This window comes from Rhyacophila brunnea, unplaced genomic scaffold (assembly GCF_057557595.1).
Source record: "Rhyacophila brunnea isolate RB1 unplaced genomic scaffold, BYU_Rbru_1.0 scaffold_2, whole genome shotgun sequence".
NCBI lineage: Eukaryota > Metazoa > Arthropoda > Insecta > Trichoptera > Rhyacophilidae > Rhyacophila > Rhyacophila brunnea.
In genome coordinates this window covers 35,985,950-36,000,490 of record NW_028232859.1, presented here as the reverse complement: position 1 = coordinate 36,000,490, position 14,541 = coordinate 35,985,950, and the positions used below count along the sequence as shown (strand labels likewise).

The 14,541-nt window shown below is 34.3% G+C and overlaps 1 protein-coding gene across 1 annotated transcript; it reads right to left on the bottom strand.

Annotated features, from left to right (window-relative positions):
* Positions 1–6,029: 6,029 nt before the first annotated feature.
* Fic (FIC domain protein adenylyltransferase) lies at positions 6,030–9,500 on the bottom strand. The gene is made up of 2 exons (XM_085946907.1): positions 8,350–9,500; positions 6,030–7,544 (listed from the first exon to the last, which is right to left on the bottom strand). The coding sequence occupies exons 1-2, from the start codon at positions 9,375–9,377 to the stop codon at positions 7,211–7,213; spliced, it is 1,362 nt and encodes a 453-aa protein (XP_085803033.1). The 5' UTR covers positions 9,378–9,500; the 3' UTR covers positions 6,030–7,210.
* Between the last annotated feature and the right edge of the window lie 5,041 nt (positions 9,501–14,541).

Below are 14,541 nucleotides of genomic sequence, written 5' to 3'. Positions count from 1 at the left end.
AAACATGATTTAAAAACGGTCACGTTTATTGAAACAAGGTGGAGTGTCATTAGAAGATGATGACCGTTGTGGAAGGCCAAGTGACGTCACTACACAAGAATAATGGTACTAAAAATCGAAGATGCCCTAATGCAAAATGGTCGACTAAAACTAATCAAAATCGCAGAAAGGCTCAATCTACCCAAAATAACAATTTCCAGAATTATACTCGAAAATCTTGGGATGTCAAAGGGTGGGCAAGATGGGTGCCGCGACTGCTTATGCCACATCAAAAAATTTACCGTGTGGAATGTTCTTAGCAGTTTTTAAAGCTGTCTGGCGTCAATCGAGAAGAACTAATCAACAAAATTATTATGGGAGATGAATCGTAGGTTCATCATTATGACCCTGAGTTAAAACAGGAGTACATGCAGTGGCATGAAAAGGGTGGCTCAGCCCCAAGAAGTTTAAGGTCGTACCATCGGCTGGGAAGGTGATGGCAACAGTGTTTTGGGATTCACAAGAAATCCACATTAGATTATGAACAAAAAGGCATCAACATCACGGAACAGTACTACGCTAATATTCTAAGTTGCTTAAAATAATCTATTAAAGTAAAAAGAAGGGGTAAAAAAACAAAAGGCATGGTCTTGCTTCATTGCAACGCACCTGTTCACAAGGCCCAAATTGCAATGGCTGCTATGAAAAAATGTGACTTCCAGGATTTGCGTCATTCTCTTTACATTCCTAATCTGGCACCTAGTGATTATTACCGGTTTCCAAATTTGAAGAAAGACTATTTTTTTAGAAAACATTTTGATGATGAGTCCCTACAGGTGTAAACGAGCATTTTGATCGGAAAATTGTTTTTATGAAGGTTAGAAAAATTAATCAATAGGTCTAAGAAGTGGATTCATACCCGTGGAGATTATATTGAAAAATATAAATGTAAAACATATATATGTGTACCCGGGAGGCATAGGACATCATGTCCATTTTAACAACTTTACAGGAGAGCATAAAAACAATTTTTTTAATGTGTTTTTGAAATAAAACACATTTGTTTAACTTTTTATTTTATTTATTTGTTCAATTAAACCTACAAAGATGTTAAGAAATGAAAAATTTAAAAAAAATGTATAAAACAATTTATAATGGACATGGTGTTTTGTCCATCTAAGTAAATATACATAACATTAGAGAAATATTGGACATGATGGAGGAATTTAAGAATAATATAGTGAATGAAATATAATTTTATTGTACTTCTGAAATAAAAAAAATGATTTACAATATTCCACCAGATTCGTTGTCATCAGGAATGTCACATTCAGGATTATCATGAGAATTGGCCCCATGTTTTAATTTTTTATAAAAATCATGACAATATGAAGGCAAGAAAGTCTTTTTCTTCGGCCATATCCGCCCCTTAGCTGGAGCATATGGACATCACGTGGCGCCTCCAAGAATATCTGTCGCTCGCCAGTCGTTTTGCATCGTTCCAGGTCAAACCAGCATCCCGTAGCTCCGCCATATACACTCTATAGATGGTATTTAGCGGCCTTCCAGGACGCCGGAATCCGGTTGGTTTGAAGAACAGGCAAGCCAGGTTGAAATTCTTTTCTGTCATCCGCAGCACGTGGCCGAGCCAGGTCCAACGCCGCCTCTTCACTCTCAGCGTGATGAGAGGCTGCTTGGTGCGCTCTCTTATTGTTCTCTTCGTTGCTCCTAAAGTCGTACTACAGCACACCCGCACACCCAGTATCCGTCGCAAACATCTGTTTTCGAAGCTCAGTATATGGTTGCTCTGAGCCTTCGTAAGGTGCCATGATTCACTACTGTAAAACAGCATCGTCAGAATGCAAGCGTCGAATAGGCGACATTTGGTTTTGACCGACTACAATCGTGAGTCCCAGACATTCCGCATCGAGTTGAATGTTTGTCCAGCCATTCCCAATCGTACAGCGAGCTCTCTCTCCAAAATGCCATCTCCCGTGATGTGTACCTACCCCCCAGGTATTTAAAGCTGTCGCCGCTCTCGATATTTTTCCCCTCGCTAATCGGAGGGAAATCTGGATCAGGACAGGTGCTGTTGCATAAAACGTTGGTTTTCTTCACGTTGATTTTCAAACCAATGCGAGACGAGTTGTCATGCAACATGTCGATTGTCTCCTGAATACCCTCGATTGATTTGTCGAATAGGACATTATACTTTTTATTATTAATGGGTGTGGGGTATGACAATATCGATGATTACTTGTTTAGTCTTGTATGTTATGCAAAGGGTATCTTCTTTTTTTATACCATGCCCTAGCGGAGGTCAGCCACCATCAAGGCGATCTCAGCTTTGTCATCTGCTACCCGGAACAGTTCAGTGGAGCTGCATTCGTACCAATCACGGAGGTTCTTAAGCCATGAAATGCGGTGTCATCCTCTGTTACGCTTACCATTGTTCTTTCCTTGAATGACAAGCTGGGGAATGCTGTACTTTTGTCCTCTCATAATGTGGCCGAGGTACTGTAGTTTCCTGGTTTTGACCCAGTCAGTCTAAGGAATTTTGAGATTGGGTCTATACAGCCACATCTCGAAAGCTACAACTCTCCGTGACATCTCTTCTTCAACAAGCTGTTGATCGAAGCTCTCTGCATGTAACAACGTATTTCCCTCTATTGCAAAATTTCAGTTCAGAGTATCATTCAAATGTTCCCTAATCGTTACTGTAATAAAATAATAATTGGTGGTAATAATAACATGTAAATTATGTATGGAGAATACAGTTCTTTGAAATTATATGACTATAAATTTAAACCAAACAACTCATTCTAACACTTCAGTACTTAAAAATATATCATTTCACAGAGCATATCTACTGTAGATAGATTCTAAGTGATAGAGATAAGAGATAGTGAATATTTACCTGGTGGACAACATTATCCAATTTGCACGCGAACTCATTATTTCGTTAAACTTAAAAATGAAAAACTATAAAAATATAGTTCCCACACCAATAATTACACTACATTACAAAAATATGGGTCTTTTATATGAAAATAGCTGCTATATTTCGTGAAATTGACACTCAATAATCATCCAATATCAGTTACCATAGATTAAAAGTGAAAAAGTTCTTAGAGGCATACAATGATATGTGGATATGATGTCATTGGAAAAATAAATAATTAAAGGCATATAACTGCATTACCACATAGTGTTATATGCCCCTGAATGAAAATGGATATAGTGTTGTTTTATACACTACTATTTCTGTTAATATACCGAATTGGAGATACTGTTATATACCTCTAGGGCCTAGATAGAGGAAAAAAAGTATTCCTGTGTTGAAAAGTCTGTGGCAAAAATTGACATGATGTCCTATGCCTCCCGGGTACAGAATATTCTTTTCTTTCTGTTCCATTCCGCGAACTTATGGAACTCCCCTCGTATCAGGCTGATGTGTCGTTGATTGCAAATTAATACATGCTGCTGAATCTTCATTTATCAACCTGTTTGTAGTCTTTGAATGTACATGATTCAATATAGAAAAAATACTTTCACATGAGTACATGGAAGAAAAAATGGTCAACAACGAGATTGACAGTTTTTTAACAGATATAAAAGTATCAGGCATGCTTTTCCATGTTTTGAATTCGGCATTCCGATTTATCAATTTGAGAACGCCGATGAGATTCCAATTCTTCAATACATTTTCGCATGTTTACAAATTTTTCAGTCCAAATAGGATTAGATTGCAAATCAATAATTTATATTTCAAAATTTTCTAATTTCATCCGATCAAGAGGGTAAGAAAAGAAATTTTCTATATTGAATAATTATGTCTGGATAGTTGAAGATTTTTAAAACTCTGAAACCCTTGTGAAAACTGTTGTTTCATGGAATTAAGGATTTTAGAAAATTCATCTATGTAATTAAAAGTAATCTTTTCAAATATTTGTTATTCGTTTAAAAATTGTTTAAGTTTTGGAAAATATTCAAAATTGGCGGATTTTTGGTCTCTACTGATCTAATTTAATTTGAAATCCATTTATTTGTCCATACATGACATCAATCGTTTTCCCTCAACCCTGTAATTTTTTATTTGGAAAGTTTAAATTCAACGTTAAATCGGTAAAAAAACACTAACTTTGTTAGCCAATCAGTATCATAAAGTTCTTTAAAATCGTTTGTATAATTTTCATGTACTTCTTCCAAGCAACTATTTATGTCAGCTTGAAGTTGCTTAGAAATATTATTACTCATTTTTATTAGTCTCTCTTTTACAGTATTTTCGCTGAGCTGTATTTCTTGAATTCTTTTAACGATTTTTTCTTTATCGTTGAAATTTTGAAACAAGGTTGGCGAAATTTTTAACGGAGCTGATTTAAAAAATTCTCAAAATCAGAAAATGGTTTCAAATGCAGGGCAAATAAATAAGAAAATTCAAAACTAGCTTCTGTAACGTTGTTTGGGGTTTTCATATATTTTGATAATGCAATTGATTGATTTTTAGTCATCCTTAAGCATTGAGAAATCAGTTCTTTTCTTCCTTCAATGTTTTTATTAGCAATTTCATTATGATGAGTTTCAAAATGCCACAATTTCAGAGCACAAACCGCAACGAATTTTATATCCATGTTTAATAAAACCATAATCTATGGTCCAAGATGATAAAAAAATTCCTATCTGGTAGTTTTTGTCTTTTCTCCGGTAAAATTTTAATGGGGCAACAATACGAACTTCAATTTTCTGCGATTAAAACTGATTTTGATATTAAAATTAACACGTTGTTTTATTTGAAGTAATTAACATGACTAATAAGTTATTAGGAATAACTTTACATACAAAAAAATACGTAAGAAAAGAGAATTGAATACATGCGACAAACACTCGCCATTGAACGCACAGCGGTACTGTCAACAGGGTTGACTGTACAAAAGGGACTTTTCACAGAAATCGAGTGTGGCACACTGGTGGCCTACAGTAACTGAGATACCCGGGGTTCCAGCGGCTAGCTCAGGTGTCCATCGAACCCCGGATTCACGGATTCCCGGATAAACGATTAGAGTGGAAATAAAACTCGGTCTTTCGTGTTCGTGACGTGGTCTTATATTTTCTTATGATTTTTAGTTTCACAAATTTATATCTGGGTTTTTTCGATTATAGTCGCAGGTCCTATCCTATTGGAAAAGGGACGGTTACTAACTTTTTTTCTCTTTTTAAATTCCTCAGACCCACGCCAACTAGTAAAAGGGACTAGTGATTGGCCAAATCTGATCGCATGATCTTTGATTCGGCGAATCACGAGCCTGACCCTGGCGCCGGCGCGCGAGGATTTCACGCACAATGCGCGGCAAAATTTATTATATTTGAATACTTATATTTAGTCTTAAAATTATCTCTTTCATCCATCATCATTTATACTTTTTAAATCAAATTAAATTTATCTTAATTACACCTCCGCCCAGTATATGATTTTCACACACCGGACGAAGGCCTTTACTTATGAATAAAAAAATACTTACGTGGTTGAGCAAGGAAACAGATTAGATGTTTTACGAAGCCGTTTCTAGAGGTCAGGGTTACGTTTCGACTTGATAGCTACTAAATGATTATTTTACACCGGGAGAAGCCCGCCTGTAACAGGGGTGTATCATAACACTAACTGTCCAGTGTGTGTCCAACATGATTTCGCTTTGATTTTATATTTTCCCGGTATAAACATTTTTAATATTAAAAAATAAAGGGAATTTATTTTTTTGGCGTGCCGTCGAAGACTTTTGGCGTGCCTAGTGGGCACGCATGCCACCTATTTGCCATCACTGGTCTATGGCCTTAGCTCAAGGAACAAGAGCACTCGCCCACAGAGCGTGAAAGATGTCAGATGTCCCACTTGGTCTAGGTTTTTTTGAGGTATGTACCCATTTCAAAATTTATTTTATTTTCGATAAGTATGGATATTTTTGCAAGATAATATATGTAAAGTTACAGTTGTATAACTGAATAGCCACTCGTTGATGATTGGTGGGATAGCTAAATAATAGTCAACATCATTTTAGGTGTATGTAAAGTATAATATTACCCATTTTTTACAATCAGAAAATAAATAATAATATAATAAATATCCTTTTGCAACCAATAAATTATGGACTACATTAAAATAGTTTAGCTCTTCGTTTGCTGCCAAAAGTAAGTAAAGTAAGTAAGTAAGAAAATAGGAGAAACATTTTACCTTGATTCCAAAAAAATGTATTATGCACTGTAAATAATAAAATCAGGATTCAGAATCAGCTGACCAAAACTTGGTTTGGTGGAGATAATTTTGTTAATCATTAATATTTCGTCGCCTTGGAAATGAATGGACGGTCCCCACATTTGAAAAATTCAGAGATATGGGCATGAGAAAATTTTAAATCTTACTAAACACATAATATTGTAATTCTGTTTTCAACAATTTGTCTATATTAATTATAATGCAATAAATAGTTATCAGGTGTATATGAATATGAGGCGATATTTTGAGAAGTATATTATTTTTTTCTTTATTTTCCATGATAAATAACATTGTTTTACTCAAATTGTTTACAATATTTACAGACATAAATCTTCTATGTATAAAATATGTCACTATGTTATATATAATTTATATACATTTTTTTCCACACTTGAAATATACACAAGATTTAAAACTGTTAGATTTTTATGAAAATAGACCATTTTGAAAACAATTACATGAGACACAGAAAAGATAACAGCACTCACCAAACAGTGAAAGATGCGAGTTTGAATCCCACTCGGTCCATTTTTTTTTCTACAATAGTTTCAGGTTTATCAAAATTATCTAGGTATTTTATATAGATTTCATATGATTATATTTCACAAATTTAATAAAATTAATAAACAAACACAGGGAAGACATTACGCAATATACAGTTTCTTCAATAATATTAGGAATAAGTGACTATTGAAAAATTCATGCCTTCAAGCTGGAATTGACTGGTGAGAAACAAAAAAATACTGTTTGTTTCTAGTTATTAAAATGGGGTTGTACAAGATATACCTGTTTATCAAACTGATAAAATGACGTGTATTTTAATATAAATAGCCAATAATGATATTCTTATGGGAGACCAGATTATACTAATTATATAGATAAATTATCACAGTTGATTAGAAGTAAAATGAGAAATGGACTGATTGATTTATTCAAACAAGTGCTCATTTCTCAATTCATGTATTATGATATATCATCACCGAAACCGCTGCCTTCTACAAGTATCGTGGGTTGTCCTAGTGCAGGCACTTGATGAGAAAACTCACTGGTAGCCCACAGGTATAGATCCAAAGTCCTCTCAGTGCATTCTGCTATAAATCTCACAAACGGTCGCACGTCGCCTTCATTTGCCGTTTGCAAATGTTGATAATAGAGGTGTCTGTGTTGTTTCAATATTATGACCGGCGGGTAACCGGCTTGCATCAGTAGAAGGTTCATCAAAAGTCTCGATGTTCGACCATTTCCATCGATAAACGGATGAATATGCACTAGTTTATAATGGGCTAAAGCAGCGTACCTAAAACAATAAAAAAAGTCAAAAATCTAAACAAACACTATCTCTATTATCAATCAAGTTTCGATTAGGTTTTGTATAAGTTATATCATTTAACTATGATGAACGATATTATGTATTATATTGTATCCATATAGCATCAAAATGGTCACCCATCATTATCTTAAAATTCATAATTCACCATTATTATAAAGGAAGGATTAGCTTGGACGTTATTAAGCCAAAGTAACTATAGTGTGTTTAAACTCACAATCTTCAAGAATTTTGTGTTCGCCACAATAAGTAACCAAGGTAACTACAATTTTTGCTTATCCACTAACATTTTAAAACTTTACTGTTCATACATTCCCAAAAACTGTGCTGCATTGATTATATGATTATAAGATGCATTTTTCTTTCTATTGGTGTCTGAATTCGTAGTACGTCTTAACATTGATGGAGTCGTACAATCACTTTTCAAAATAGTTTTTATGGGAAAACAGAGATTAACGAACTTAAGTTTAAATGTGATTCAGAAATTGAATCAGCGCATCTATTCTATACACAAGACTGCTTTCGGCCGCTACGGCAGCTATCTGGGGTAGGTTTGTAATAAGTTAGATGTAATTGTTACAATAAGTGCCAATACTTATATACAAACCTACCCTAGATAGCTGCCGTAGCGCCCGATAGCAGTCTTTTGTATAGAATAGATGCGCTGAAAAACAAAATTATTGGTTATCTCGCTTAGTATCAAGTTATTAAACATCAAGAAAAAATGTAACGATAATTTTAAAAATAAAATATAATAAAATAATTGTCTAATTACCGAACAGGATGCAAATCTAATGCATCATCTGAGTTAACCCATTTTAAAAACTGTTCCATCAATATATGTATAAACATTGGACCCGGAGGTATATGTCCACCGACATAAACTTGAGTTCTTCTAAAATATCCTCCTTCAGTAGGATCCACATATCCTAGAACGCGTCTATGGATTTCCAAAATGTCATCAACAGTAACGTCACGCATCCTATTTATCAGAGTCGAGTTGAGATATTTCATAGCCGCATCGAGTCCTAATATCTCATTATGCTCATCAATACTTTTTCCAGCAACTGCTATTCTTGTTTCTACGATAGATCTGGTCTGCTGCAGTGTCATTGTATTGCCTTCAATTCCAACTGTGTGGTAAATGTGTTGAAAATATGCTTCCTTCTTAGCTCTTCTGAGAGCAGCGTTTGAGTCAGGGATGGCAGATAAAGCATCCCGTTTTTCATCAATTTTTTTTAACATCTCACGGTCAAGATTTTCAACAATGCTAGCTGTACGCTGTCTATTACTGAGAGCACCTGGGTGATCTGGGTAACTGGATAGCGCACGGAGATAAAGTTCATCCGCTTTAAGAATATCTCTTTTAGTTTCTTCTATAAACTCTCCGAAATGGGTGAGAATATCTGGATGTTTTGGAGAAAGAATAACAGCATGTTGAAACAGTTTTGAGGCTTTATCCGACTTTCCTAGCATTTTCATTTCTAAAGCCGCTTGTAATGAAACGAGGGCCTCAGAATCCGATACCCTCGTTTCCAAGTCTTCGGTTGGTGAATAACGGACAGATAAACTGCCGAAATTATCATCGGAAACGCTTAAAGAATCACTAGGCAGCGGTGAAAATGGTTTCTGCTTGGCAATAATAAATCGGTTGGTGTTGTAGGACAAAATTATTAGCGCTGCACATACACCCACGATCACAGCTAATAATGTACGAGTAGTAACTAAAAGTCTCATTTTACTGAAAATATTTACATTATGTGATGCCATGTCAGGCACCTTAATCGGACGAAAAGGGTTCATGTTTTATAGAACAGTGGAGTGGCATATTGGTTTAAGTTAATAACCAAACTTTACCACGACTATTACTCAAACCAAACGATTCTCTACACGTCACATTCTTTCTTATCAAATTCAATTTGTGACAGCTGTCAAACCATAGTGAACGCGACTGCTATCCATAGACAGTTTACGTGATCATCAATGAGTTGAAAATACAAAATCGTCAATAATATTATTATAATATACCTATCTACCCTGGACGAATTAAATTTTATAATAATGCTACAAGCTGAAAATGTTTTCCTCTTTTTTGGTCATTCATTTCGATTAGGTATATGATTAAAAGGGCTGTAGTTTCAGCACGGAAAGAGCAATGGACCTAGGTACCTACCTATTTATGGATAATTGTCGTCATAATCAATAATATTATTAAGTATCATATAAAACCTCAACGTACAGTCCTATACAAACTAATCTAAGGAACGGCCAAAAATTGAACTACGATCTACCATATGGACGCCATTTTCAAAACGTCATTCGAATGTCAGATTCTGTCTAGTTGCGAGTATTGATTGGTACCTAGTTTTCGACAGTGGATCCCCCATCCATTCTTCATATAAGTTAGGTCTGTACACACGGAGACATTGTTGAATTTTTGTAACACATTCTCTATGCTCTCGAGAGTAGTATCCATAATGTAGTAAATTTGGATAATATACAAAAGGTTCGTATCATTCAACCTGAATTGAACAAATCAAATGGCAAATTGGATTTGGGACCGTTTGGTAGAATGTCCACGGAAACGTTTTTCTGACGTTTGACAGATCGTCATTAATCTATGAACCGTCCGAATCGGTTTGACGTATCATGTCAAACCATTTCTGATGGTCCGAGAACGATTTGATTTTCAATGATACACTGAACCAAACGTCAAATCTCAAACAATTTCCGGTGTATTTTCTACTCATACAATTTGTACGTATATTGTCTATGGTTTAGTTTGATTCAGTATGAATTATACGAACCTAATAATGTTAATATAATGCAGTGCTGCCAACCGTACTATAATTATAGTATTTTCTACTATAATTTTGTTCCACGTACTATTATGTACGATATAAAACTGGTATAGGACGCCCAAAAATACTATAATTTTGAACATCGGAAAAATAGGTATGTAAAAAGTACTAAAATCTCTATATTTCCGTTCGATAAATTGGTGAAAAGTAGGTAGGTACTATAATTTCGCAATATAAAAAGATTTGGAGAACTTTGAAAAACGTAAAAAAGTCCCTTGACTTTGGTTTAAAATGAAATTTTTTGAATAAATTCTTCGGTAAGCATTTTTAGTCGAAAGAGCTACCTTAATAAAAAGGGGTCTCTGAGTTTCTCAAATTCTCCGTTTTTTTTTACATTTATTAGGTACATTTTCAACAGATGACAACGCGTTTTATATTTTTCCCCCATACACTATAATTTTGGAGGCTCTGTACTATAATTTCACTTTGAAAAGATGGCAACACTGATATAGTATTATTAAAGTCTGTATCATTCAACCTGAATCAAATGGAAATGGAACCGTTTGGTTTGGGACCGTTTGGTAAATGTCCACGGAAACGCTTTTTTGACGACCAATTAGTGTTGCCAATACTTAAAATTAATTCTTAACATATTAGTCTCTAAAACAGAAACATATTTATTGAAGCATCAACTTGTTATGAAATTCTAACCTCCTATCGTTGTCTACGATAATACAAATTCGTATTCATTCATTTTAAATGTACAAAATATAAAGAATGCTTCGTGAATAGGTAGCCATTTAGTTAATTTATAAGATTTATAGGTATGACAAGTTTTTTAAAAATTACTTTTGATAAGAGCTTTTTATAATTGACCACTTGTTCATGTCGACAGTATGATTTTGTGACTTAGATGACAATCGAACATATTAAATTGATAAAATTCGTTATGTAGGTAATATACGTGTTGATTTAACACAGTTTGTAGTTTAGAATCTCCGTTACAAAATATAAATAAAATGAAAATAAATTATTGGTCTGACATAATAATTATAGTAATGATATTAAATCGAACAATTTGCACAGAAAATATGGTTGGATTTTGAGATAATAAGACCAAAGGCGGCTTCTTGTTCGCGTATGGTTACTTATGAATAATAGGTATTGATTAATAATCTATAATTTACATAATTCAAGTAAACTTCTATGGTGTAAATGCCTAACATATTAATATGAACACCTCACGATATATAAATGCCGAATAATGCTTATCCACACTTTGACAGATTGCCATTAGTCTATTCATTCATTCTTTCATTCATTCATTTATTTTTTCAACATATTGTAGACATTACAAATTATAAGTTTAAGACGTTCACAACATGACATTTAGAAACAAAGATATATAAATATAACAGTATTACATAAAAAAAGAGATATATCAGTAGATGAATTAGATAGGTACAAGGAAGTACACCGGATGAGTTAAGCAGACCCTATTTTAAGATTTTATAAAACAACATCCACCTAAACTCATTCTCACGTAGGTGGAATATATCAACACCCGAAGCAATTTCGTTGAACATAGTTGATTACGTGTATTAATTAAGGCGCTAAGTAACAAAAAGTAGTTTTGCTTGTGGCTACAAAATACTGATTTGTCAAATAAAATTGTATGAAGCAGACATTTTGAAAAATGTAGTTTCACAGTATGAAGCAATCTCGGCAGCTTCTATAATTTTAAAACTTAAATTTATTTTGAATTTCCACAGTACATAGCTTTGAAATTGACATTTCCGGTCACGGTGTAAGTACCACGCAAAGAATCTTATTTTAGGGTCTAAGTACCAGCTCAGGGACGCTGGTGGGATCTAAGTACACACTGATGACATTTTCAATAGAGATGGGTACAATATTATAAATTTAAAAAATAAGGTTTTTCGATACTTTTGTTTTATCAATTCAATTGTGTATTTACCTAGTAAGTCCTAACACAATCATTCTGCGTTTTATTTCAGCGATGTGCATATGACGCTAGAGACTATAGATTAGTGGTTTCCAAACTTTATGTTACTACGCCTCCCTTTTAAAAATAAACTAATCTTGGCGCCTCCCCCCCCCTTTATTTCATTAAATAATACAGACACCTTTTTAAACAGTCAACAATGTACTTACACAAAATGAAAAAAAAAATAAACAAGGTTTTACTAAGTACTTATATATTAGTTTTTAAATTAATTTGTTTTTTATGCGATGAATGTGCTTGTTTAGTGGTCAATCCAAATTTATCATGTTCATTGACAAATGGATTCTATCATGGGCCCCACATCCTGAAGCGGGCCCCGAGATCAGGATCTTTCAACCACAATTTTTACAATTAGTAAAATAATGTTAAAAGTGCATTATCAACTATTCTAGAACTCAGTAAATAGATTTTTGTTTGTTTCAATATATATCTGGCATAGAAATAATTTAAATGTGGATACATGGCGAACTTTTTTTTTGTAATTTTGATTTCCAAAGCTCCAAATTTTTATGAATGCCTTCACTTTGTCTTTTAAAATCAGTGAATACATTTGTAGTCTTTGCATTGATTTATTCACCCGCTTATTTTTATTTCAACCAAATACAACAAAATCGTATTTATCGTAATCGTATTATCGTTCCTAAACAAACTTGCGTCAAATTTCAACATTATGATTTGACCCTTTTATTCAGACTTCATTTTTTCACGAGATAGCCAGCGCGCTACACAATAGTGTAGAAGTGACGTATTATAAAATTTGTCAATCAGGTTTGCAAACAACCTTTTATAGGACTGTTTTTTTCTATAGTTTATAACTAGCGACCGTTTTATAAACTATGCATTTGCAAACTTCATACTTGTGGCTACATTATTCTTTTCTTAAATTTTAAATAAATTCAACATCTACATATTCAAATAAATATTTGTCACGTCACTTTCACTGTATGACAATATGGATTCTGGTTTTAAGTAAATTGTGTTAAACTTTTCGCGCCTCCCTTAGCAACACCCCGCGCCTCCCAGTTTGGAAATCGCTGCTATAGAGTATCATAAATCAAGTACGTACAACTTTACTCAAATGTCCGCCTTTTTCCTTATGTGGTATAAGGCATAAAACCCACCAAAAAAGCGTTCGGTGCGCTCACTACTGAGTAGGCCCCTTCCCACCCGCGCATTACCCTCCACCTATGTTATAAGGGGCTCAAGGAGCACAAAATAATTAATATTATCAGCGTCTCTCATAACAAAGCAATAAAAATATTATTAAATTTCTCGGGGCATGTAATTAATATCGGACACGCAATAACTAAACAAAGAGTTCATTGTTCTTAAATAATGGCTTCTCGCCCGTCTTATCGACGATGCTTCGAGGAGCGTGATTTTACTTGCCGTGTTCAATGAATGGACTACGTTGTATTTTCGTTAAATCGTATCGCTGAGAAGCCAAAAAACGATGACTCATGGGGCAGGCGGGCACAAGGCGTCGTCAAATCCAGTGTGCGCTGGCGTATTTGATTACGTTGTATTTTCGATGATTTACACGCCACTTGTGAAATTTTGCGCGAGAGCCCCACTCACTCCGTTAAGTGGGTTTTACGCCTAAGAGATAACATTATTGTTATTATAATATAGTGCAGGATCCCATAAACTTTTCGTAAACATAAAATGCGGAACGCATTCTGACAATTGGGATAGGTTCTAGGGGTTACAAAGATATATAATGTCATGTTATTCACCTACCTATATGTGCAACCTACACTGTTTCTGGATTGACCATTATACCTACTAAAACTAATGCCATATGCATATATATGGTAAAGAAACCAATCTGGGTGATTCTATACAAAAATATCACCAAATAAAATAATTTAAGCCAAGGAGGATCCTAAGAATCGATAATTTTGAACACATTGCACTTACCCGCTATTTTTATTTTTTGAAATGAGACGAACCGTTCTACCACCATGCCATCGGCATGTTATTGCATTTGCAATCAATCCCTGATTCGGTCTTGGTTTTATTGAAGAATTCAGAACAATTTTTGGTGGGTTATAAGAAATAAAATTATAACCTCAATAAAAAAAAATACTACTAATATCGCCTGGCAACATCGATATTATATATCTTTGTGACCCCGAGA

Excerpts from the sequence above, each read along its gene's own strand:
- Fic (XM_085946907.1), bottom strand. The coding sequence starts at position 9,377 with ATGAACCCTTTTCGTCCGATTAAGGTGCCTGACATGGCATCACATAAT. Across the intron at positions 7,545-8,349 it reads TTAGATTTGCATCCTGTTCG|GTACGCTGCTTTAGCCCATT; the intron begins GTAATTAGACAA and ends TTATTGTTTTAG.